The sequence below is a fragment of the Apteryx mantelli genome, chromosome 1 (genome assembly GCF_036417845.1).
Source record: "Apteryx mantelli isolate bAptMan1 chromosome 1, bAptMan1.hap1, whole genome shotgun sequence".
Classification (NCBI taxonomy): Eukaryota; Metazoa; Chordata; class Aves; order Apterygiformes; family Apterygidae; genus Apteryx; species Apteryx mantelli.
In genome coordinates this window covers 39942460-39968140 of record NC_089978.1, presented here as the reverse complement: position 1 = coordinate 39968140, position 25681 = coordinate 39942460, and the positions used below count along the sequence as shown (strand labels likewise).

The following is a 25681-nucleotide window of genomic DNA, read 5'->3' as shown; positions in this document are numbered from 1 at the left end:
AAGGAAAGCAAATATAGAGGTAAGCCAAAGCTATCTTCTAAAGGAAAAACATAGACCTGAATTTCAGTGTTCCATACGACTCCTCCAAGATTAGGACTGAAATGACTTCTATAATGTTCTAACTCATCCTTTTTTTTTGTAAACATATAAAGAGAAAAAATATATATATATACATGCACAATTAGCCAGGTTTACACTTATAAAATGAATGGAGCTTGTTCAACTTTACATAAAATGTAGCATTTTTGATAAGTTTAAGTAAATACCATTTCCCCTAAAACTCTGACACTCTAGATATACTAACCTAGCTCTCGGAAGGCAAACAAACTTTGAAGAGATTTCAGACCAAAGCATTTCCTTTTCTATTTATGCTCCCTAAAGATAGTCTGAGTAAATCCGATGAGCTGCTGCTAGTTTCTGACACTGTGAACAATTATGTCAAGCTCAGATATATCTGTACTCATTTAGCAATGATCTATAAATGTCTGTCTTGGGACACGAAAGAACTTGCAAGTGGTATCACTAATATCAAGAAAAGAAAGCATACTTAAGAGAAAAGAAAGAAAAAAAGAAAAGAGGAAAAAGAAAAAAGAAAAAAAGGAAGAATCCTTGTTATTGTTATAAATCTTACAAAATTTTGCCCTAAGAAAATAAAACAGTGGAAGCAGAAAAAACACAATTTATGTAGTTAGTTGCATCTATCTATCTATATTTGGAGGATACAAAAGGAGTAATTTCATACGCTTCTCCAGTTATGAAGCAAACACAAATCACTTTTCTGCAAACAATTCCTTTCACAGTCAACTAACTTTTTTTTTTAGTTCTTCCATTTTGGAAGACTTCCTGTTTACAGATATTATTAGTGATAATACTTGTATGTCATCAAGCAATGAGAAAAAACTCCAGCGTTCCAGACATTAAGTGTACAAGGAAGGTTCAGTGCATCTTTTCCATATGTAATGCACCTATTCAACATGTGCTGTATGTAGTAAGAGGGTATAAGATCTGGAATCAAATACATACACTCCACTAGAAATAAGGTTTGTCATAACTTCTCTTCTACAATACTAATTCACACAGTCTCATGTCTCTCTTCCCTAGAAAGCAATACCAGGAATACTATGTCAGTTCCTCTAGTTTTCTCTTTAATTTAAAGAAATCCCTTGAATTAATCCATTAATAATTGGATAAACTCAGAAAACTGAGATGTGAAGGAGACTGGGAAATCAGAAGAGAAATGGGTATGTCAAGTATAATCCAGACACTTTTACACATTAGACTTCATCAACATGCTTTGAGATAAAAAACAGTGCCTAAAATAGGACAAACTTGTGTTCAACCTCAATAAATGCAGTACAGAATAATCTGAATATAAAATCCTTCAAAAAAAAAAAAAAACCCTCAAAATGAGAATCTGAAGAACTTTTATCATGTGACAGCAGAATCAAAAACAATACTTAAAACAGGTTACGGCATACAGCCTCAAAAGGCATCCCTATGGTGCAGTCACCAATGAATCACCTGTGACATGGGACACAATTACATTTAATAGCAAGACAAGACAAAAAAAAAAAAAAAGCAAAACAGTGTAATCAAAATATCATATTTTAACTGTCTCAACTGTTCCCAATGATTACAAATCACAAGAAGAAAGCATTCTTAATCTGACCTTAATTACTAGCAGTAGCTTGTAATGATATTTTATAGTCTGATGAATATGAAATGCTTGAGTGGAAAACTAAAATGCATTCTGCAATGCTTGATATGCATTTGCCTAATGGTACAGACAAAAAATTGAAAGCTATTGCTTTATGCCACCAACTGTAAATTACTTCCTCTTAACTGAAGCCTGCCCACTTTTAGTTTATTAAAAAGTAAAATGTGTTACCTTCACCACCTTCAAGGGTCAGTTACTACATCTCTGCTAAGGGGCAGTAACTTTTAGAGGAGTATTAAGTTAACAACTTGCAATTATCTGTCTATATTCCAAACTAAAGTCTGAAAAATTATGTAGTTTCTCAGAGGATAAAGGTGCTAAAGAAAAGTATTTACTAGCAGTTTGTCAGGATAAATGTTTTCCACAACATTTGTGTCTAACTCCTGCCTCCTGAAAGCAGACAGAAGCAAAAAAGAAAATAAGTATCCTGACAGAAATGACAGGACATAACCTGAAGGTTGAGTCTATGTAAAGGAATGTATGATAATGCTCTTTCAGAAGAAGTGATGAAATTTAAGGAGACATTTCCAGTTAGTAAAAAAGTCTTTGCCAAGAAATGGAGGGGAAAAAAAGAAAAAAGCCCTAGGTTAGACTATAAGAGGTCAATACCTTTTAGTCTTAGTTTGAGACGACACAGGCAAGAGAAATCACCATATCTACGGAAAATGAGATCTCAAAGCACATCCATGTAAAATAATACCCAGAATCTAAAGTGCTTTAGGGAAGGAGAGAGAGAGCCTTTTGTGGAAACCAAGTCTACCCTAGTAAATTTTTGGATTAAAAATAAATCAATGAATAAATATAAGTCACCATTCAGGAGGAAGGGTAGTCCAAACTACTGAAAAAATAGTCTTCATTTAGTTGATTCAGTCAACGAATAATTAAGAACTGTACAATGATTCTAGAGATTTTCCTAATGGTATGGAAGCCAAAAAACTAAAAACATCAAACTGTTGTCTGATGCAACTATTTATGAACAGTTTTGCTACAGTAGTCTTAGAATTGGTTAAGTAGACTGCAAAATTCTATTTTAACAGCCTCATTTTTCGTATACTCAATGAGAATAGAAGCCAGATAAGAGATTCAACCAAGATACAAATGATTTACCTACTCCGTCTACATAATTATTCACAAAGACTTCCTTCTTGACACAAAATGCAAAAAGAGCAAGGTGTCACACTAAGAACATCCAGGGCAGAGAGCCAGAGGAGCCATCAAAAATGACACCTAGTCCTTCAAATAAGTATTCGCCTATTGCAAATCAAGACCCTGGAACTGTGTTCAAAGCCCCCATAAAACAGATAGGCCAAAGCTGCCAGCAAAAGCCTTCTCCAGCCTGAAAGAGGCAGTGGGAATCCTTAACAACGCAGTGGTTTTCAGTGTTGCTCCTTATATTGTTGGAGAAGTGTTCCAACACCTTCAGTGTTTTTGCATAAGTTTACTTCTTTACTTACCTGAAACTGGGGACGGATATAAGAAGGGCCAGAATTACAGTTTGTTTGTTTGTTAAGAGAAGCCAATACCTGTAGAAGCCCTTATGGTTCTGTGACATTACCAAATTTGTGCTCTCAACAGTTCTTTAAATAAAATGCCTGCTGGCATGAATTAACTGTAGTCCAAGACACACTGCTCTTCTTTCTTTGACTCCTGCTTTATTAGAAGGTCCAAAACAAATGAGCTGCAAAGTGGATTTTCTGTCTGCACAGAACAAAACAGATTATGGAAGAACTAGGAATATACATACCTTGATAATAATTTCTGCCTTCTTACCTCTTTAGAGAAACACAGTGCAAGATACAGGAAGAGAAGACTAAACTATAGACATAATTTGTAACTAGCTTTTGTTCTGTTTTAAGTAAAGTAGTATAAAGAAAGTTCTTATGAATTCAACTCTAGCTCACCCTGAGAGGAATCAGAAGAAGGTACCTACATATGTAGGTGGTAAAAGAACAATGTTTAATTTCTCTCAGATGATAACAGAAAGCAAAAAAGTATAAACATAAGTGTGAACTGAGGAACGAAACCTAATCAAATGATTAAGGAAATGCAGAATGTAAAAGAGAAGTGGATTTGGCTTTGGGAGAAAAGTCACAAGATAAGTACTTTTTCATAATTTATTAAGAAAAAAAAAACTCTACAGCTAAGAGAATAAAATTAAGACTTAAAGTTTTTAAAGTATTATCTTGCCTTTATTTAATTTGTCCACACAACAGACTATTAAGCGAGTCAGGAAGGCCCTTAACATTCCATGCTTTTCAGTTGTTAGCACAATCTTACATCTTTTACAAGGAGAACAAGCAGTTTTTATTTCTACAATGGCTTTTCACTGGAATTTTTGTTGGGACTATAATACTTTCATTAAGTGACCACTGCTACACATAGGGAAACAGAAGGATACAGTTTTGTAATCTTACATACAGGAGACTCAAAGAACTATAAAACTGTGGAATCTAAATGTAATTTTATTATTAAAAATATTTATGAATTGCATGACTAATACATATTTTACAAGCACCAAGCAAAAAAAGAAAGTTTTACTGTTCTTACATATATGGGTATTGTATGTGATTATTCAAAAAATCCCCCCACTAGCTGTTTTATTTATCTCACATGAAATACAGCTTTATCTGCTACATTTCCAGCAGCGTGAAAGATAAATAGCATGCTGGCTATCAGAGGGGCTGAAAACTCACAAGGACCCAGGGCAACTGGGCAGTGGACACTATATAATCAATTATTAAGGAATCTTAAGATCATCTAGCTAAATCTTTTTCCAGGAAGGTGGAAAGCAGAATGGATCCTGAGAATGAGGCAGACTGGACCTACATCCAGGAAAAGAAAGAACTTGAAATAATGCAGTCCAGTTCAGTATTAGAGCATTAGTGGGTGTAGGGACCTGTATGTTAATCAGCCGGGAGGGCGGAGAGTTATCTCAACCCTACTAAGAACGTAAAGAATTTTCATCAATTTACTATTTTCATTTTTAAAACTGTGAAGGTTGCCAGAAGCATATACCAGAAGCTCAGGTGCTACGGTAGGTATGTCATTGAAAGAAGGTCACCATGATATTTTGGTTGTTTTTTTAACATGACTAGTTCAGCAGGTTTTTTTGCTTTTGTTGCGCTGATGTACTTTCACCAGTTTGTTTGTTGGAGGAAAAGAAAAGAGAGACAGAGAGACAGAATGAAATTTAATATATGAGCTCAAAAAAGCGTGCTGGAGAAAACAGTTAAGAATAATCTAAAAATTAGGCTATATATATATGCCTTGAAATCAAGCCACTAAAGCTTTTTTTAATATCAACAATTCTTTCAAAAAGGACTCTGAAAAACAGGCAATATTAGGACATCAGAACTCACAAACAACATATTTCTATGTTAGTAGCAACAAGTCTTCAAGATGGTTAAGAAGCCATGTTACCTGGAAGAACTGAAATAAATTCAGCAGAACACTTCTAATTAAACAAAGTCATTGTTGCTGGTAACATAGATTAGTGGAAGGAAAGAAGAGATATTTTTGAATGCAGTTTAAAAATCTGATATTTTCTCTCATAAGGAGTAAATATCACAAAGTTACATACATCTTATGACAAAGAATTAGGTTATAAGCAGCCTGAGAACTTCATTTTGCATTTGCATGCTATCTAGATTTCTATATTGATATGAACACTGAGACACAAAAAGGGACCAATGGTGTTCAGCTTAAAAGAGAACCCTGAGTATCAGAGCATGACTCCAGTGAGTGATCAAGTAATCTGCAAATGCAGAATGAGACCTAGAATTAGCATCCAAATACAGAAAAGTGATGAGCAAGGTGCAACTTTCTCCTGCAAAAACCCCATACTTGCAAGGATCTCTTTGCAACAAAACAGTAAAACTTTGGAAAGAAACCGTAAAACCTTTGTTTAACATAAAATTGTTGGGTGCCATTTATCTTGCATGGCTTTATCCATTTAAACTTAGCTGTCTGAATTCAAGTTATTCACATAGGCTCCCTCGAGAGTCAGTGGAGAGAAAAAGGCACTTTGAAAAAGGCATCTTTGATCTCTGAATGGACTGAAAAGTCCCCTGAAAATGCTTATTTCTCCCCAAGAACAACAAAGGAAGCCTAAAGACTAGGTTAGGATGCAGCATTATGTTATGACTATGCTAGGTCAGTGGCGGAACCTTCTCACCATACATTGTCCCACCGTTTTGTGTCAGCTTTAACAAACTAACCCTGAAGAAAAAAAACAAAACAGGGGAAAAAAACACAGTTTTCCATCTCATTGAACTCATCCTGTGGCTGCAGGACTGAATGATCTAACATGGAGGGAGAGGGTTGAAAAAGAACATGTGGTCGGAGATGGGCAGAAGAGACACGGAGAAGGACTATGGCTTCAGGTTAGCAGCTAAAGTTCTAAAGCCAAGTTCTTAGACTGTGAAGACTAACTTCCAGTTGAAGAAATGCCACTCCTTATTATCATCAAAAGTGCAAAGAAAAGGCTGATTATTAACCCAGAAAAAGGGTCAAAATGAGAAGAACAATCCTGTAATAGGAGGCTGGCACCTTGCAACTTAGCTAGTAGGATGGAAAAAATAAATAAATAAAATGAAAAATTTCATAGGAACAGTAATATACCAGCAGGGAAGAATTTCAGGTGTCTTTTGAAGTACAAAAGAGAGGCCATAAGGGCACCTGAGAGTTACAGGCAGCAACTCAAGTTAAAAGATCACTGGCAGGAAATAGTAGTTGACTGTTCAGCCTCTGCAGCAGTACTAACATGGCTATATGAGCTATAGGTAGGAAATAAGAATAAGCACAGTCAACTCATCATTAAGAAAAGAAATCACTATACAAATATGAATACTTTTTGTGCAGCTTTTATAGTAAAAATAAGCAGCAAATTGTGTATTCCTGTTGTTGTTTTTTTTAAAACCAAAATGTAGTTCTATTTCCATGACATTCACAAATAAAGCCTTTTAAAATTCAGCTTCCATAAGGCAAATACATTCTAAACCTCGTAAAATAACTTCTAGAGTATACACCTCCACCATAATATTTGGCAAAGAAGAAATCATTGAAACAAGAATAAAATCATGATACAAAATAAAATAATGATACAAACAGATGGCTATTTTTAGCCATACATATACAAATAGTAAAAACCTTCAGAATATAAATTTAAAAGGCTGTTTTCTGATCTTTACAGAACAAAATACAACGTACATGAAATGAAACAGAAATCTGACCTGGACAATCACTTAGTATTTAATAGAGTAAGCACAACTTTTAGAGAGAAAATATGCATAAAACTGTTTATCTGACAGGTCAATTAAAGTATTCATTTTCAAATGATACAATTTAATTTTATTATACATGAAAAATACCACATGATATTACACTTTTATCATCAGTAAGAAATTTTATATAGATAGCTAAAAGTCAGGAAGATTTTGTTTGTGTATTTGCTTTTTAAGTATTTTTTCCACACTTTTTAAATTAGCACTCTGCATGAATAGCACTTGTTTATGAAGTATTACATATTTTGTACAGAACATGTAGTTTATATCTTTGTATACAATTTATCACATACCCATGTGTCTGCATGAACGGGCCTGATGTTGCTGAGAAGCACCTCTTCATAATTTCCATAATCACAGAATTTAACAACTGCAGTTGTCCCAGAAGAATGGAGAGCTTCAATTTCTGCCCGGTAGAACTTAAAAGAGAAGTTTTCAAAGGTCACAAAATACTACCTGAAATACTATAAACAGTTTAACTATAATTTTTTTACATAAATTTTTACTCATTGTCAGTATTAAATTTTGAGTAAGATTTGTACCAGATATCGGTATGTTAGAACTTCACAACAGTTTTAAACATGGCCCATAACTGCAAAGACACCATAGCACAATAAAAATTGATGTTTAACAATGAGTTTAGAATAATCATTGAGAATATATGCAGCTTATGAAATTAGAACATTTAAAAGCCTTTTTTTTCATTTGTCTGAAAAGCAAAACAAATTCATGACTAATACAAATGCTGTTGTATACAGAGAAGTGACTTTTTTTTTAAATACATGCCTAACAGGCACTTGCTTATACATATATACTTACATATTGTGCATGTTAATACATACTTATTTTTAGCATTGGCATACTAAAAATGGACTAAAATAAAATATAAAAAATTGGCCCATCAAAAAGTCTTCCTTTATCAATCCCAAACCTGACTTTTCGACATTTATCCAAACACTGAAAAGTTAATTTGAACCTATCTAATCACTTTTTATCTTACTGAACACATAGACATCACTGCCCCCTACAGTGGTTAAACTCAGCACTGTATTTTATGATCATATTTCAAAAATTGTGCTAGATGTGAGCAGCAGCATAATCTGGGCTATGACATCTTGCCGTAGTAATACATTTATGACTATTCAAAACAAGCAGTCCTCCAAAAAAACACACTAACATGATTAATACTTTGCAGATAAATTAAAATGAGGTAATCCCAACCTTATTTTGCAGATTTTGTATTTTCCAGAATTTCAACAACTAATATCTCATAATGATGGAAACACATTTCTCAAAACAGGAGACAATTTCATAATACACCACTATATTTCATGCTAATCAATCCACCCAAAACGTATATTCATATTTGAAAGAGTCAACCCACTGCATGTACCTGTCCTCAATACCAAATTTTTTGCATGCTTTACTATCTGTTTTAGTCATATAAGAAAATTAAAAACAAATAAAAATAAAGTCACACTGCTCAGCTGTGACCCCCTACTTCCAGAAGAAAAAGCATCCAAATAACATAACACAAAATTACCTCCCTCCCTCCCCCCCAAAAAAGACAGAAAATGCTGGGAATAAAACCTATTCAAAGAACAAAAATATTTAAGGTAGTTCTCATCTTGGATTACCAGAAAGAAGCAAAACCTGAAGAAACAGCCCAATAAGAATAACAGAGAACTCCTGAAGACATTAACAACAAATCAACAAAAATAGCCTAAAACTCTTTTAAGCCAAGTGAGAGAAGATGAAAGGGAAATTTCTTAATATAAAAAAAATCTTATTAATGAGAAAGCAGCTGAGGAAGTATTTAAACTTAATAAATAAATAAATAAATAAATAAAACTATCATGCAGCGTAATTCATGTATTCAAACAATTCTTCAGCTAATGATCTAGTGATAATGAAAAGCAAGTTTTATGTTCATTATCACAGAAAGGAAACAGCAAAAAAGTGGTTCTTTTAATTAGCCCCATCCCCACAGACTCTGACCTTCCCTTATACTAATAAGGGCTGCATGTTGACTCCTCTAGGAAAAAAAGCATCACACATTTACCATACAGACCGTTCTGGAGAGTACAGCATCCTGGCTTTTGTTTCTTGGAAAATATGGGCACCTAGACCCAATGCATCCCTTCAATTTTTAAGCACTTAAACGAAAGTTAGAAGCTTAGTCATCCTAAACTCAACCTAAATCAGAGAAATATAATCACCTCCAAGGTGACTTAATTCAAGCACCTAGTTTCATGCAATGAATTCAAGCCCCATATCTCATAAAAAGACCAAGATGTTAGCCAAGATGCAAATTACACACCTATAAACAAAACCCTTTGTGCTAGGTTTCCCACAAGTACAAAAGAAAACATTAAAGGTACAATCTGAGGTACTAGTTATTTGGCTGAGGCATACCTTGTTGTCTTCCCAATAAAGAGCAAAACACTCATCCCCTGGTCTCCAACTTTTTCCATAATCCATGTGAATCGATGGTTCTAATATTTTCTCTGGTTTGATGGGCCCAGATCTCCTTTTGGGTCCAGTGTTGTAATACAACATTTTGTCATCAAAAGATGGAATCGTAGCGGGTCCTGATGATTTGATAGGTCCTACTCGTCTTCCCTTCTGATGGTGCTCAGTATCTCCATTTGGTACAGCATTAAAATTATCAGTTCTAGCAGGATTCTGGTAATCATTATTCACACCAAAATGTTGCTCACTTTTTAATGTAAAGGTTTCATTACTTATTGTTCGTGCCTTCCTATCACAAAAATTTTCAGAACTGTGTATTTGGTTTTCCCTTTTCCCACGTTTCTGATTATTGTTGTCTGCGATATCTTGAGCAGCAGAGTTCTCCTTGAGTTCTGTGAATGACGCCCCTTTTCCTATTCTGTTTTGCATATTGTAATCCCTTTTTTTAAAAGGAACATCACTCTGGTGAGTGGCTGTGGAATAACCCAAATCCTTTGGCCTGTCATTTCTAGGATAATGTCTGTCATTTTTATTTTTTTCATCTGTCCACTGTTCTAAAGAGCTGTGCCTTTCAGGACCTCTGTTTCTTGGTAACCCACCACCTTCCAAAGCCTGCCTTGAATTTTGAATATCCCTTTGAAAACGAGGGGGTTTCTCATTCCTTGATTGTCTCATGTCATTGCGAGAAATATGTCTTGAATGGTTCTCTTTGATGCCATTCTGCTCTGTATTCAGAACTTTGTGTTGTACTTGATGTGGTGGCTGAAATTGCAATTTTGGTTCTACAAAGAAAAAGACATTATTTCAATTACTAAAATATTTCACATAAAAACATTTTAGAAATACTGTTGCAGACACTAATTAAGAAAGCAACAGGATTAATTAGAAAAGTAAGCGGCATTTATCTTTGTGGTATAGAAATGGAATGTAAGCCAAGAATTAGCAGAAAAGACATTTGAACCGTAGATTTTAATTCCTAGTTATTGGAAAGCATATATCCCCTGCAGTACTTAGAACCAAATAACCTAACAGTATGAGGAATGCTGGACATAAATTTGCAGGAGGTTACTCATTTCTCCCCATGGACATCAGTAACTTCCTTGAATAACAGTCATTTAAGAGAAAGAAATAGAATTCCAATGTGGAGAAAGGAGGAGAGAGGAAAATGAGGGGAAAAAAGAAAGATTTATCATCCAAATTGAAACTTGCTGTAAAAATAGCTTGTTTAACAGCAGCTATTCAGCATAACAGACAAAGACAAGATATAGAAGTGATAAAATGAACACAAACTGACAAATTGCAGCTAAAGGAGATGACATGCAGAACTCTTAAGACCCTGATCAATGGACCATAACAGTAACCAGTCAAGACTAACCTTCAAGAGACTCAACCAGAACTTCAACTGATGAGAAGAAAAACAAGATTATCATGGATCTCACAGGAAACAGCAAACTTGCTACAGGACATTAGAGGGAGATTCTGAGACTGTGTGAAACTTATTATGGGATATTTAGGGAAAAAGCCAAAGGAAGGGAGGGGGGGGGAATCAAGGTGAATCCAGAAGGAGCAGGCATGAGAAAATGGGGAAGGAACAGGATAAAACAGGACAGTCACAGGTAAGCAGGCTCCTCATCAGCATTCTTGTCTGGCCAGCTCCTGCACCTGATCTGTGCCATCTTCTCACTTACTAACTTCAAACTATTTTCTGGATGACCAAGTTCTCTATTATGTGTGTGTGCTTGTGCTTGCATGTGTGTGCATGTGTGCACACACAGGTTTTGGATCTGCTGGAGAATTTCAGGCTGGAGAAGCTGGCAAATGGGATAGAGAGAGATCTGGAAGAGATCTAGAAGCTGGATACCGGAGAGACCATGGGCCTGAAGGTCATCTACCAGAGACCAATGGTTTGGGGACAGATACTGGATAGATGTGTGTGACTACGTGCATGTAACCCACCTGCAAACTTCAGGCTGGATTAGCTGGCAAGTTAGACAAGAGTTCTTAAAGCTGGATACCAGAGACCAAGGGTCTAGCAGTCAGCTACAGGAGAGACCCACACGAGCATGTGCATGTGGGTGGCTGGGTGTGAGGATGCTCAGAATCTTCAAAAATATTAATAGATTTTTTTCCCCAAAACTTAACGAAAAACAAAAATGTCATCCAAGCATTATACATGCACTAAATCAAGCATTTGGAATATATTTAATGTCTTAATTAAACATGAGTCTTTTTTTTTTTTTTTTGATCGGAAGAATTTAAGTTTTCAATATTCTGTCAACATTGTGGCCATGCTATCATCTCTCTAAGATTGTGTGTGTTAATTTTATTTTTTGACTACTTATGACATTCTCGTAGCTCAGATGTATTTCAGGGACATAAACTAGAAACATATTTAATTATATGCCTAACTTTCAGCACACACATCCACTTCATACATGAATAACATAATGGGCATTATTCAGCTTAGAAACTCCCTAGAAAACGTAACAAGGGATAAGTCTTAAAACATCAAGGACTCCTGGTAATTACAAGGTACATAAGAACACCTGTGTCCTTTTTTTAAATCCCATCACACAAGCAGGTAGGGAACAGAGACACAGAGAGGCAGCAGTCCTGACTGTCCCTTAACATGGCTGAGTGGTAACCTGCAGCTGTCCTACAGATGCAAAAGCTTATCTTTCTGCCCTTTCTTCCACCTCTTTGACTTTCTTTCCAGTAAAAAGCTACAAGAATTCTTATATGAGACAGTATTCCTGTCTATAGGGAAAAAAAAAGTCTTTAAAATCTAGAAGAAAATAATTCAGAATTCAAATGATATTCTTGTATTCTTCCTATCTTACAAGTAATTCTTGTATTTTAAAAAAAACAAGTTCCATTTACAATTATAATCTACTATTCTTCAAAGAAGCACAGGGATTAAAAAGAGTGTAACAGCTAAGGAAAAAAAAACAAAAAACAGTGTCATGTTTAAATGTTGACACATAGATTCATCCAGAATTAAGTACTTACTGAAAGAATTTATATAACCTCATTTCAAGTAACAGAAACTTTAGTATGGTGTTAATAGAAAAGGCCAACTGTTACAAATTTATTTAAAAACAACAACAGATTTCTAATATATTGGTTGCAAATAAATAGCTGAACAACAGGATGTTCAAATAAATTATTTCTCCCCAATATAATGTGATCATGACATAAAAGCAACAACCTTACTTTAAAGTGTATCTGAATTTTCAGTTATAGATTTTTCTTTAACAGTACAGGAAGATTCAAATAGTACTAAATGTTAACAGCACGGGAAGAGATTAGATTATTTCAAAACAGTGAATATAAGCATCTTTTTTCTAGACCTGTTTACTGTGACATGCAAAGGATGCTTATAAAACACTTGAGATATTCTCATATTCTAACCTTAAGATGCGTAAAGGGTGGTAAACTGATGTCTTCTAAGGACATTCAACAGCTGTGGTAAAAATGTACGGGCTTCTTAGAGGACCACATCATTCTACACAACAGCCTTGAATTAGCAGGACACATTAACCCGTTGTTTAACATTCAAGCGCCATCCTTTTCCAAAAGGAAACTGCTAAGTAACAGTAAATGTTAATTATCACTTAGTCAACAAAAAAGGCTATAGATTGATAAGAACACTTTAATTAATTTGTGCTGTCTGATCTGATCACTAAATAACTGAAATGAATTCAAGCATTCTTTAATAGAAAAAGTTAAGAGATAAGAGAGGTTAATCAGAGATTCCCTCTTCTGGTAGCAGCAGCAGCTGCTACCTGCAGCAGCGCTGTTCCTTGCTTCTACTTCTTGCCCATCTCCAATAAACCATTAGCTAAAGTTCCCAGAAAAGTGATAGTTTCCACAGAGCAGAGATCAAACTACTATTAATTTGGCACTTGGCAAAAAATATGATACCATATTCTGTCAAAGAGCAAGACACATTAGCCCAGCCATTATTATTATAACTAGAAGTTTGGGAAAATAATCTGGAAAAATTCCATTTCAAAATTAATGACAAGGCTTTTGTCTTGTGCTGGGCAGTTTTAAGACAGCTACTGGAGCTTCTCGCTTAAAAACTGTCACTCAGGTTTTGTTTTTTTTAGTCATTTAAGCTTTTGTATGTGATGCTCCTGAGAAGACTGTACACAAACAGTCACATTCTCTTGTTTAGAGGAAACCAGCAGGAACTGATCCCAGTCAATGCAATAATAATAAAAATAAAAATAAACAGTGCTCCATGAATAATGGCATTTATGAATACAGTTTCCTGTAGCTCTTTCCTGTGGATTCTCTCATGTTTAATTATGTGGTTAAACTCATAAAGCCAGTAGCCTTTCCCACACCAGTGGCACTTATTTGTGCTTCTCTTTTCAACTTGGCTTCTATTTTTTGGCAACTTGATGAAAGCATTTCTTTGAAACATCCACCCCTAAAGTAAGTTTCATCTCAAGTTGGCCAGAAGGTTCAAAAATTAGAGGGAAAGTAACAGCACATTTGCATAAGCCTCACATCTCAGAGTAAAACTCAGTTTACTAAAGAGATAGTGTTTGTCAAATTACATAAATACTATCAACATCTTTTCTAAAATACAGAAGGAACACTGAGGAACTGGAACCCTAGTTACATGATCCAGTTTAAAAAAAAAAAAAAAAAAAAGGTGGAAGCTGTTTACATTACTAAGGTAAAAATCACACAAATAGAAGAAGTGGTGAAAAAAGGATTCTACAGTTGCATTCACTACAAATTAAAATTTATGGGATTAAATGACTGAAAAAAATCAAAAAAGGACAGGATTTTTTATTACTCTTTAAAAATATGAAATGCAATATATTTTTCTTTTCTGTATCTGAAGTTACAGACAGAATATCAGTGTCCTAACCTCTGCTGCTAGTGACAAAATACATTATTACAACAAGAATGAGTTTGCTTTCCTTAATAGTCACAATTAACATTGACTGAATTTCAATTTTTAGAAATAAAGCTGCATAATGGATATGACTTTATTTTGCAATTTAGATCTCTTTTACTCAAATGCAACACATTCGTTGAAAATATGGCTACTAAACCATGAACTCCAAATTTAAAAAATTCCCTTTAACTCAGAAAAGTTGGAACTCATGTTTTTCCCCCCCCGTTTTTTTCTCCTCAGAATATTCACGTAAATTGTATTACCAAGAAATGAAACAAAGTTTTTTTAATTATATTTTACTGTATTAATGTATTTCAAACCTTTAATTCATTTGGGGAATATATGAAGTATAATGGACTAAAGGAAGAAAAAGAGATTGTTGAGATGAGATAAGATGTGCTAGCCCCAGACTGTCTTCTATTGTAAAAATACAAGTGTATTAAAAAAAGCATCATGGTTTATCTCAAGCATAAAAATTTAAGCAGAAGATAAATTAAAAAAATGGAAGTACCCTGTCCCTTTGGAGAATTCCTAGGGCTGGTTCTCTAAGTGCTCTGGTGTGAAGCCTGCTGCCTCTGCTAAGTGCTCACTCTCCATTAGCAGAGATGTCCTCTAAGGGACCTTTTGGTGAGGTGTTAAGAATAATATGACACAGTAAGAAAATCTCTGCTAGAGGCAATTATTTGCAAGCCTCCTACATGGTCCAGGTCTTTGCTTGCACATATCTCCTGTGGACAACACTGGCAACCAAGGACATGAGGATAATTGCAGCTAAAGTAGGTGGGATGCTCAGATGTGGGGAGAGATGAAACATGAGTGCAGAATGGGCCTACCCCAAACCCATTTTGCCAGCACCCTACCCCTCAACCTTTTTGACTTTTTGCTCCCAACTCTCTTCCTATTTTCACTGCAAAACAGAAGCAGCATGGTGATGTTATGAAACATCATTCAAACCATTAGAGGAGTATTGTATTTAGCTATGGAATACATACTCAAAGAAGAATCACAGAATCACAGAATCGCTGAGGTTGGAAGGGACCTCTGGAGATCATCTAGTCCAACCCCCCTGCTCAAGCAGGGTCACCTAGAGCACATTGCACAGGATTGCATCCAGGAGGGTTTTGAATATCTCCAGAGAAGGAGACTCCACCACCTCTCGGGGCAACCTGTTCCAGTGCTCTGTCACCCTCACAGTGAAGAAGTTTTTCCTCATGTTCAGATGGAAGTGTCTGTGTTTCAGTTTGTGCCCATTGCCTCGCGTCCTGTCACTCGGCACTACTGAAAAGAGTCTGGTCCCATCCTCTCGACACCCTCCCTTCAGATACTTGTACACGTTGATAAGATCTCCTCTCAGCCTTCTAAAAGAAAACGATAAACTGAGTTTGCTCAAAGAGGAGAAAAGGCCATCTGGAAAAATCTTTTAGTGAGAGGCTAGGAAAGTTCAATCCACACAACTAATATAGCTGATGCATAAAAAACAACTCAGTTGTTTTTGGTTTTTTTAATAAATACCTACTAGAAAAGGAACTTCTGATAGGGTTCTCCATCTAGCAAGAAAGGCAAAATGATATACAGCAGCTAGAAGCTGAATACAGAAAATCCAGATCAGAAATGAAAGATTCCATTTTTTAAATGGGGATATTTAGTAACTGCTGAAGCAATTAACATCATAATACAATTAATTCACCATGTGTAAATCAAAATTGGGTGTCTAAATATGTATATCAATCAAAGCCCAACTGTCAGAACAGGAAGCAGAGACTACAGTCGATGACTTGCTCCATCCTCACAAAGTGTCCTTACTAACAGATTACAAAGACATCCTCCCTCTTGCTTGCTTTTTTCTGTGGTCCCATTTATTTTTCCAGGTGGTGTGCAGGAGTTTTATTTTAACAAGAAAAGCATTAAGTGTCCACCCCAAGCACAGCCTATCTCTTGAAGAATGGAAGAGGAAATTCTGAACAACTGAAAATATTTTGGCCTTCTATATCTTGAGTCAATGCTCTAACCAGAATAATCATTATGAGCACATCACTATGACTCTCATTAAAATTTTTTTATATATATATTTAAGTTGATCTTTGCTTGGGCTTTTCAAAGAGGTAGGTGTCTACCAAAAGTTTTCATGGATTTGGATTTTAAGTGGCTGGAAGCACCAGCCTGTTCTCAATCCCTAAGAACTAAAGAGAGATGCAATATCAGAAACATGGTCAGGTTCTCAGTATTTTTGTCCATGTCTGGTTCTTCCTTAATTCTTCAGTCAGAGTCTCCTGCCACTGTTTTGTTTTCCCTAAAAATCCCTGAATTTGCATTTCCTTATTCTAGCTGGCAAACATGGATGAATTGCTCCCCATAACAAAAGAAAAATTGGGGAAAAAAAAAGATTAATGGAAAAATCTTTGTGTTCAGTAACAGGAATACTCTAATCAAAGGAAGCAAGCAAATGAGGCTACTTACAGCAAAGTTGTCTAGTATTTTTGTGTATATCTCATAGTCAGTAGGTTTCTTTCTCCAAGTCAAAGCTCAAACTACTTACTTTCAACACAAAAATACCTTCAAAAGTAACAAAAAATATTTATAGCAAAAAAATTCTGTAGGATACAACTGTGGGGTTTTTTTTTCAAAATTCTATGCATTTCTTTTAAAGAAAGTATGTTTACTATATACTATGTTTCACCTATTAAAGAATTAGTTGATTATATGAGAGTCAGGTATTCAATATTTTTGACAGCAGTAATTACTGAAAAAAAACCCAATATTTCATTAACTATGAAAAATGAGAGGATGTGAACAAAAAAACCCCCACAGGGTATCACTTACAGAACAAAAGATTATACACCTTATTTTCTTATAACTAACTCATGCTTATTAAAAAAATAAAAACAATGTGCTTTCTTAACTCTAAAAAGCAAAAAAAAAAAAAAAAAAGGTATCTCCTGAACATAATATGAATCTATTTTAATTCATGAATATTCTTCTGCTTAGTCTGAATAGAAAAAAAGGTAGCAAATCAAAGATAAATTAAACGACTGCTTTGTAGTTCCTGCTCATGAATTGAACCATCTAGCCTTGTAATTGCAAATTCTAAAGTAAATATATAAATTCTCAACAATCAACAGTACCTTGGTTTCAGATGGAATTAGAACCAGTAGATAGGAAAAGCAAGGAGAGATCACAGAATCACAGAATCACAGAATCACTGAGGTTGGAAGGGACCTCTGGAGATCATCTAGTCCAACCCCCCTGCTCAAGCAGGGTCACCTAGAGCACGTTGCACAGGATTGCATCCAGGCGGGTTTTGAATATCTCCAGAGAAGGAGACTCCACCACCTCTCTGGGCAACCTGTTCCAGTGCTCTGTCACCCTCACAGTGAAAAAGTTTTTCCTCATGTTAAGATGGAAGTGTCTGTGTTTCAGTTTGTGCCCATTGCCTCGCGTCCTGTCGCTCGGCACCACTGAAAAGATGATCAGAGAAAAGCAAATCAATCCTCTTTGTGTTTGAGAAAAAAAAAATTTCCTTCCAAACATTTTCTCCCTAGATCACATAAATCATTTTTGAAGAAAACGTGGTGCAGCACAGAATTAAAAAACATCTATCCCAGTTCATAAAAAATGCCTTTTTTTTTTAAGCTTCTACATAGACACTCAGTTATTTAGAAGAAATTAAAAGCTGTCTTAAGAGTCTAGAAGACTAACATTAATGACAATGATAGAAGTGGCCACTTCAGATAATCATATGCTCCTGACCATATGCTTTAGTGTAATGGTAGGAGTGCCTCTATTCACAACTGTCCCTACACAAAGGTCATCTCTTTAAATACATTAAATAACATGTTGGGATTTTAGAGGCTATATGGGACAGCACAAGATAAAATACTGCAGAGCAATCCATCATCTTTTACATTCAGTGGAGAATGTACTATGCCACATATAAAGACAGAAAACCTGTCAGCATGGGCAGTTACTTTGCGGAAGATCAATGATGAGACCTTACACTTGGAGATGTAACATCACGTATTTGAGTTGTTTCTAGTGGTTCCTCTGATGTGTCTTTCATCTTTGACCACTACCCTTCTAATACTAAGGAAGAGTTACATGTCTACGCTGGTAACAACTGACAAGATCAAATGGAGTGAAAAAGGTGTGAGTAAGATGTATCCTGTTTTCGGCAAACATCATCGCGCTGCAAACACTGCCAATGCTTGTGCCATCCCAGTTTGGATGGAACTTCAAAATGAAGACACCTAATATTAAAGAACTTCAATAAGACTGGTTTCAATGACGGCAGAGACATAAAATGGCAGAAAGAACATTTTCAACAGGTGATTTTCTAAGAAGTATTTAAAGTCATCAGACTGCGCAGGTTCTCTCAGACTTGGCAAAGAAAGCAAGCACTTTTAGAGGCAGAGAAAAGCCTGCAATTCATCATATGACTGTGCATTTCTACAAAAATCCACTTGAAGTAGACTCTGAATGATAACAAACCAAAAAAATCTGTCATAAAAACACAGGCATGCGGACTAGACATATTCAGTAAGGGAAATAAATCTAACAAAATGAAACCTAGCAACCAGAAAGTAAGGTCCATTGGCTTCCAAATATCAAGAAATACAAGGACATTTATTATTATCTCTTCAGACAAAAGGAAAAAAAAGAAAGAAACATTTAAAAGACATTTTTCATCAAATAATAATAGAAAGACAGAATAGTTGGTTGGAAGGAACCTCTGGAGATCATCAAGTTCCAACTCCCCAAAATAATAATCAGAATATTTTCTAGCAAGAATGCTATCAAGCTTCCCCCCCTAAAAACATGATTCAGGAAAACACACCGGATTACATATTGATCATTCAGAGAATGCTAAAAAATAAAACTGTGTTAAAGAAAAACACACAAAAAGAAAAAACCCTGTATGTCATGTTAGGACATATGTTAAGGTTTTTGGCACCTTAAAAAGTATGTAGCTCTTACAAAGTTTTCCTAGAAATAGCTTTTTCTTATGACATTTGTGACAATTTTTTAATTTTAGTTAAAAGGGAAAATTTATACAAAAGCAAAGATTATGTTCATTACTTGAACACTTTTACGAAATTGCATCAGCTAATACAGAACACTTGTGTATTTGAAAAATATTTGCTGTTTTTTAAAGATGTGTCAAATTTCTGAAACGAGCAGCAAAGACTCATGATATAAGTATTCTATCTATAACTATCTGAATTTTTATTTAGCAAAAAACAGCTATAAAATTGTGGCTACATAAACTGTAAACAACATACATAAGAAAGGAGCTCTATTAATTTTTTTTCCACTTTTTATAAACTGTTTTAGTAAGATCTAGACCCAACTAGAATACAAAACACTATCTAAAGGGAGACAGCTGCAATGAGACTCAACCGAGTTTCAGCGATCATATAGTATTTACTATCCAAAGGACTATAAGCTATCACATTTTCTAAGCAAATGTATTTCTGTTAATAGACCCAAGCACATCATTAAAATGTTTGGTGAACTTTAAAAGGGCTCCGAGTGCATCTAATTCTGCCAGCAGTAGCAAGACACCTGGCTTTGCCAGCTGCTCCGCTGGCTCCTGGGCCCAACTGTTGTTTCAGGTTTTCTAAAACAGAACCTGTCCTTTTTCTTTGCTGTCGCTTCCTCTTTCTTAGAGGAAGGCATTCCCTGCACAGCTTCAGAAACTCAATTTCTAGACTGCTCTGTTTCTTCCCATCTGAATATGCTGACTTTTAATTGCTACAGGCTGCAAGAAATACTTGGGCGTATTAAAACAAAATACTACACTGCATGAGGAGGTAGCAACTGTAAACGCGCAGCTTCGGAGGTCTGAATGATCTCACAAAAATAATGTATAAAAAAAATACACCATGCCTTTAATGGGAAGCAGATAATCCTAATATTTCTCACAGAAAACTGTTTTTTTTGATGCACTGATACAGTCTACGCAACTTCATCTTTTTATTTCTAATTCAATAATGAACCCCTCAAGCACAAATACACACCTAGACAAATAAGCATAAATGCACCACGATAGCAAGAAAGGGCACGTTTTATAATACAAGCAAGCTACAAACAGAAATAATACAGTCAAAAAAAGCTCTCTCTCCACTAACCAGAGTGATGATGATGATTTACTGTATTTCAGGTGCAGGCACCTGTTGACATTACAGCTGTTTGTACTTTTTTGCAGCAAAAATCAAGCAGAGCAACATTTCAGCAATTTGCATCCATGCTAAATGGGAAAGCCAATTCACATACGGATCTATTCTCTCCTTCAGTGCACATGCAGCCTCATTAACATTAATTAGAACTGTATAGACACCTTAGAGAAAAATTTCTTCTATCTGAAAATTATAAAAATCTCTTTTACTTATAAATTGTAACCATACAGTCTTGGCCACAGTGATTAAGGACAGCTCCAGATCAACACACCGAGGAGCGACATTCTTTTCTAAAAAGACTAGATGAACATCCTTTTCATTTAAGCTTCGCTTTTGTCTTTCAAATACGTTTTGCATTTGAAAAACTACAAAGGCCTAGAAAAAGCTTCATTGCTTCAGATGTTCTGATTCTTTTAATATGTTTCTACTACATTACTAGTGCCAGATTAAGAGCAGGTAAAGAGAACTGTACCAAAAGAGTTTTCAAGAATCCATCTTGTTTGATTTACTTAAAATAATAATAATAATAATAATAATAATAATAGGAATTACGTTTTTTGCTTACTAACTCAATAGTGGTCTCTTTCTAGTACACCACCAGAATTCTTTTAAGGTAAATTTGGGGGACCGAATCAACCAACCAATCTAGCTACTACCAAGTACATTTTGGCATTGATATTTAACTGTTCTTTAACATCTTAAAGCTTTTATTATAGGTATCATCTCCCTTTTCCTAATCTGCAATTTCCTGCACACCTTTAACAGCTAGTATAGAAGTGCTATTTGTTTGCTTTAACCTATAAGCCCTAACACTTAATATTGTTTTTCCCAAAGCTCAAAAAAATCTGCTGCCAAGTTCAAATTGGACACTATATATACATATATGTATATGTTATACAACCTATAAACTTTTAAAAGTCTGTATTTCGGCTGAATAAATTAGTGCTTCATAAATACACTGTTTTCTTCCCACAGTTAAACTCTGTCTGATCTAAATCAAGTATCCAGTAAGAGTCCTTGTTTAAGCCCAAATTACCTTCCATGTATTCCCTATTTTACAGTTACTCGCCCTTCATTACAGCCTCTGCAAATTCCTATATATCACACCATATATATTCAAAGGTCACACCTTGCAGGAGAATACTGGAGTTACTGGTGAAAGGTGACAATGCGTCCCTTCAAAAAAGATAATACATCAAATGCTATTAAACAAGGCATTTCCAAATCTGTGGTCTAAGAAACCATGTATTCACATACAAAAGTCTGAACAGCAGTCAACAATAAGTTGGTTGGATCAGTCCTGAAGGTTAAATTTCCTCAAATATTCAACATGCATTCTTTTACCTTGACAACACTCCATCCTAATTTTATCATATTCCATCCTTGAGAAGGGACAAAAGTGACTCTGCCAGCTTCCTCACGTTTTTAGCAGTCTTTAATCAGTGAGATGCTGTTGATTGCCTGCCCTTATTTTCAGTTACTGACAGAAAATTTGTTGCACACAGACTGGCTTCCTACATAGTAAACTGCACCTAACATAGCTCCAAATTAACAAAAATGAAAAGGCAGTATAGGAAGACTATGAAACCATGAAAAGTCCTATTAAGTCAGTTGCTAATGTAAGACAAATGAGTCAAAGTAATAAATATCTGCACACATTTATGCTCTATACAAATCCATAAATGCATGTGAATATGAATTTATCAATAATAGAACTCCTGGTTTTCATTTTGTTGTGCTTAAAACCAATCAAATTCAAAGATGATAAATGACATATTGTTAATTTGAAGTCACACTATCATTTTCAAATATGGATACACCTTTTCTTCCCCTCGGATTTTCAATAACCTAAAGAAAAATCCTGAACAGGAACTTGATACACTAACTCCTACTGAGATGGGAAGATGTGTTCTGAAACTTTCACCAGATTTTCAGTCCATGGAAATATCATGTTTAGCTTATGACTACTTCCAAAAAAACAAACAAAAAAAATCTAGTGAGAGACTTTATCAATGGATTAACACTACATCTTGCTCATTTTACCAGGTGTAAGGAAGAAAAAAAAAGAATTCAAACATTTTTAAAGAAATCTTTAAAGATAGTATTCTAAACAAATAAATTTGTCATCCCTATAATACAAAAAATGAAATGAAAACCCATTTTCACCACCAAGTATTTTCTTTTTAAATTTTTGATAAACAACACCTTTTGTTCAACTCTTGCCCTCATTTCAACAAGCCTGTTTTCCTTTTTCCACATTAGTTTTTTTTTTCTTTTTTAATTCCAAATCCAGTGAGAATACACAAAAGAAGAGTCAAGACTCATTATTAATAGTCAAAAAGAATAATTTGGAACTTAAATTGAAATCCTTTTATATAAATGCAGAGATTCCTTGGCTGCATTAATTCCTTAGAGCTAACTGCAAAATATCAAATGGTTCATATAAATTATTAGTATGATGCTATTTTTCACCCTTTTATGAAAGCTTGTTGTTTCTAAGGGAGGAAAAAATCATAATGTGAGGTTTTGTGATGGAGTTAATGTAAGAAGATATTTTCATTTCATGGCCACTGAAACACCTTCAAGGCCATACCCAAAACAACAAAGGATCTCAACTTATTGCTTAGCTTATTGAGAGTTTTACTGTAATATTATAGCAGTCTCTAGAGGGCTCAGGTTGCATGGAGTTTCACTTTTTTTTTTTTTTTAAAAACGCATCTGTTACTGCTTCCAAATTAATGAATAGTTTAAACCTAAACAGACATCCTGATCTATAGACTACATCCTTATATGGCCGCTGAAGGAAGGACTGAAAGGACATTAAAGAAAACATCTTTCACATTAAATCTTTGAAATTATTAGGCTTCCCTCTTTCTAAGATCCTGCATTTCCTCAGTCTCTATAGTTATTAAACAGACAAACCATGAGAAGAAGGTCACTTAATATTTTATAGGGAAAAAAATAATTTTTTTGTCAGATTGAGGGAACTGTAAAACAATTCAGCTTTCTACCATTACTAAATTCTTAATTGAGCACCAGGCAGAATGTAATATTTATAAGCTGAGGAAAGAGGATTGGTGTTTGGTTTTTTTTTAATTACTTCTTAACAACAAGAAAGCCCATTAAAGCCACCAAAAATTGCAAGTGCCTTTATGTAATTAGATTAGCAAGTGCCTTTAAGTAATTAGATTAACAAGCAAAGATTTATCTCACCTAATTTCAAAATGACTGAGTTTTAGATATTTAAACCTGAAACAATCACCCTAAGCTCTTCTATAGTCAAGTGAGAAATACAAACCATCACAGTGCAATTTATTTGACCTTTCTTCAGAAAAGATGAAGCGCTCATTAGTCCTCCTCATTTCTTACTGCTGACTGTGATGGAACTTCTAACAGCCATTTTTATATGGTCAAGTTAGGACAAAGAATTCCACCAACACTGTCCAATATTGGTTCCAGATATATTAATTTCAATAACTTACCCTCTACTGTTAAAGTACCCATTTTGGATTCTAAGAAATCAAACAATGTGCTTGGTGCAGACGGTCTGGCATTTCCTAGCTCTTCTTCATCCTCAGGTCTGATTCGGCCTCGGCCCTTTCCTTTACCTGCAAACATCAAACAAAAGTTATTTGGGGATAAAAGATGAAGAAAAACAAGCAAGTGTCCACATTTCTTTTTAGTATACTTAATATATAAAATGTTTGTATTTCCTGCCTTAAAAAATTCAATCAAAGACAAAATAAATCTAGATATTTTCCTGTTAAGGATATTCAAATCTGTGACTTAAAATCCAAAAAATTTGATGAGAATATAATACACAGAGATTTTTTCCAAGTATTTGCTCTCAGGTTTGCAGTGCATTATATGTTGTGGGAAAAGAAATACATAGATATGCTCTTACATAACTACATTAGCAATCCACCAAACACATATTCCTTTGCTCAAGAATATTTTGTTCTAAAGCACTTCTTTGCAAGTTATACCTCTAGGTGGTGGTCCCTGAATGGGTTTCTGTTTACTGCTGTTCAGAAGAAAATTTAATGCAGCCTCTAGGCTGTTACTGTTATCCATAAGCGCCTGTCTTGCTGCTTCTTTGCTGAAACCCATCTCTGTTATGTGTTTTAGAGCCTTTTCATCAACCTGAAACAAAAGATACACACAGAACTCATTGTAAGTTACAACAGAGACTATAAAAACACCAGATCTGTAATTGTACATTAATACTTAATTAAAACACTAATTCACATTTCATTGACAATAAATATTTCAGTCTTTTATACAGTCTTTACAAATAAGCTCTCTTAGGTCTCAAAAATTGGCTAGTAGAGATTTTGTTTTATCATTTTTAATTCACTGATTTTCAGTTTTAATATTAGGTGGTTTCAAACAGAAATTCCCCTAGTCTACCTCTTGTGTCACTGCCTAATGTCTGACAGACAGTAATACGCTTTCTCTCAGATGAAAAGTAAAAGAACCTTTCAAAGCAGTGCTGGTATAAAAGCAAGCCTTTTGTTCCTGTTTGAACCCTTTCACAGCTCTTACAAACAGTACAAAACACAGTTATGTATTTCTTAAAATATGGAGAACATGTAATCACTATTCTGGAGAAGAAAACCAAGAAATACAAACAACTTTATTCTTCAGAAGTACAGGCTTTCTTATTCCAAGTTGTACAGAATACGGTGACAGAAAGGTAAAGTAGGCATCACAGAGCATGAATTATAGAAAATAACCTTACATCTGTGCTTAAAGGACTCAGCTGCTACCTCTTCTACTGCAGACACACCTACATGCACTGAACATGAAGTGAGAGGAAAAAAAAAGATTCCTGCTTTTCAAAGACCTCTGGCAGGCCCTCTGTCCTTCCTCATCCCACACCCAACCAATCTGAAGCTAGTTATCCATCCACTGCAACAGCTGTAACCAAGTACATTCTTAACTGGAGTCCTATGATCAACGCAACATCTAGGCAACACGTGCCAAAATAACAGTACAGTGGCCATAAAACCCAACAAACTCACTCTTTAAGATACACAACTCATTCTTCCTCCATTGCTTAAAAGAATTTAAATTATTTTAGTAACAAAAATGTATATTAGAACTATAAAAGAACTGT

General features: G+C 34.9%; 1 protein-coding gene across 4 annotated transcripts in view; it reads right to left on the bottom strand.

Moving 5' to 3' along the window:
* Nucleotides 1-25681, bottom strand: part of TDRD3 (tudor domain containing 3) — a 123138-nt gene that overhangs the window by 18751 nt on the left and 78706 nt on the right. For all 4 annotated transcript variants that reach the window (XM_067292604.1, XM_067292605.1, XM_067292602.1 and 1 more), the window contains exons 9-12: nucleotides 24549-24705; nucleotides 24045-24170; nucleotides 9415-10253; nucleotides 7293-7418 (exon numbers count right to left, since the gene is read on the bottom strand). In XM_067292604.1, coding sequence (XP_067148705.1) covers nucleotides 7293-7418; nucleotides 9415-10253; nucleotides 24045-24170; nucleotides 24549-24705 — 1248 coding nt within the window. The remainder of the gene's footprint in view (nucleotides 1-7292; nucleotides 7419-9414; nucleotides 10254-24044; nucleotides 24171-24548; nucleotides 24706-25681) is intronic.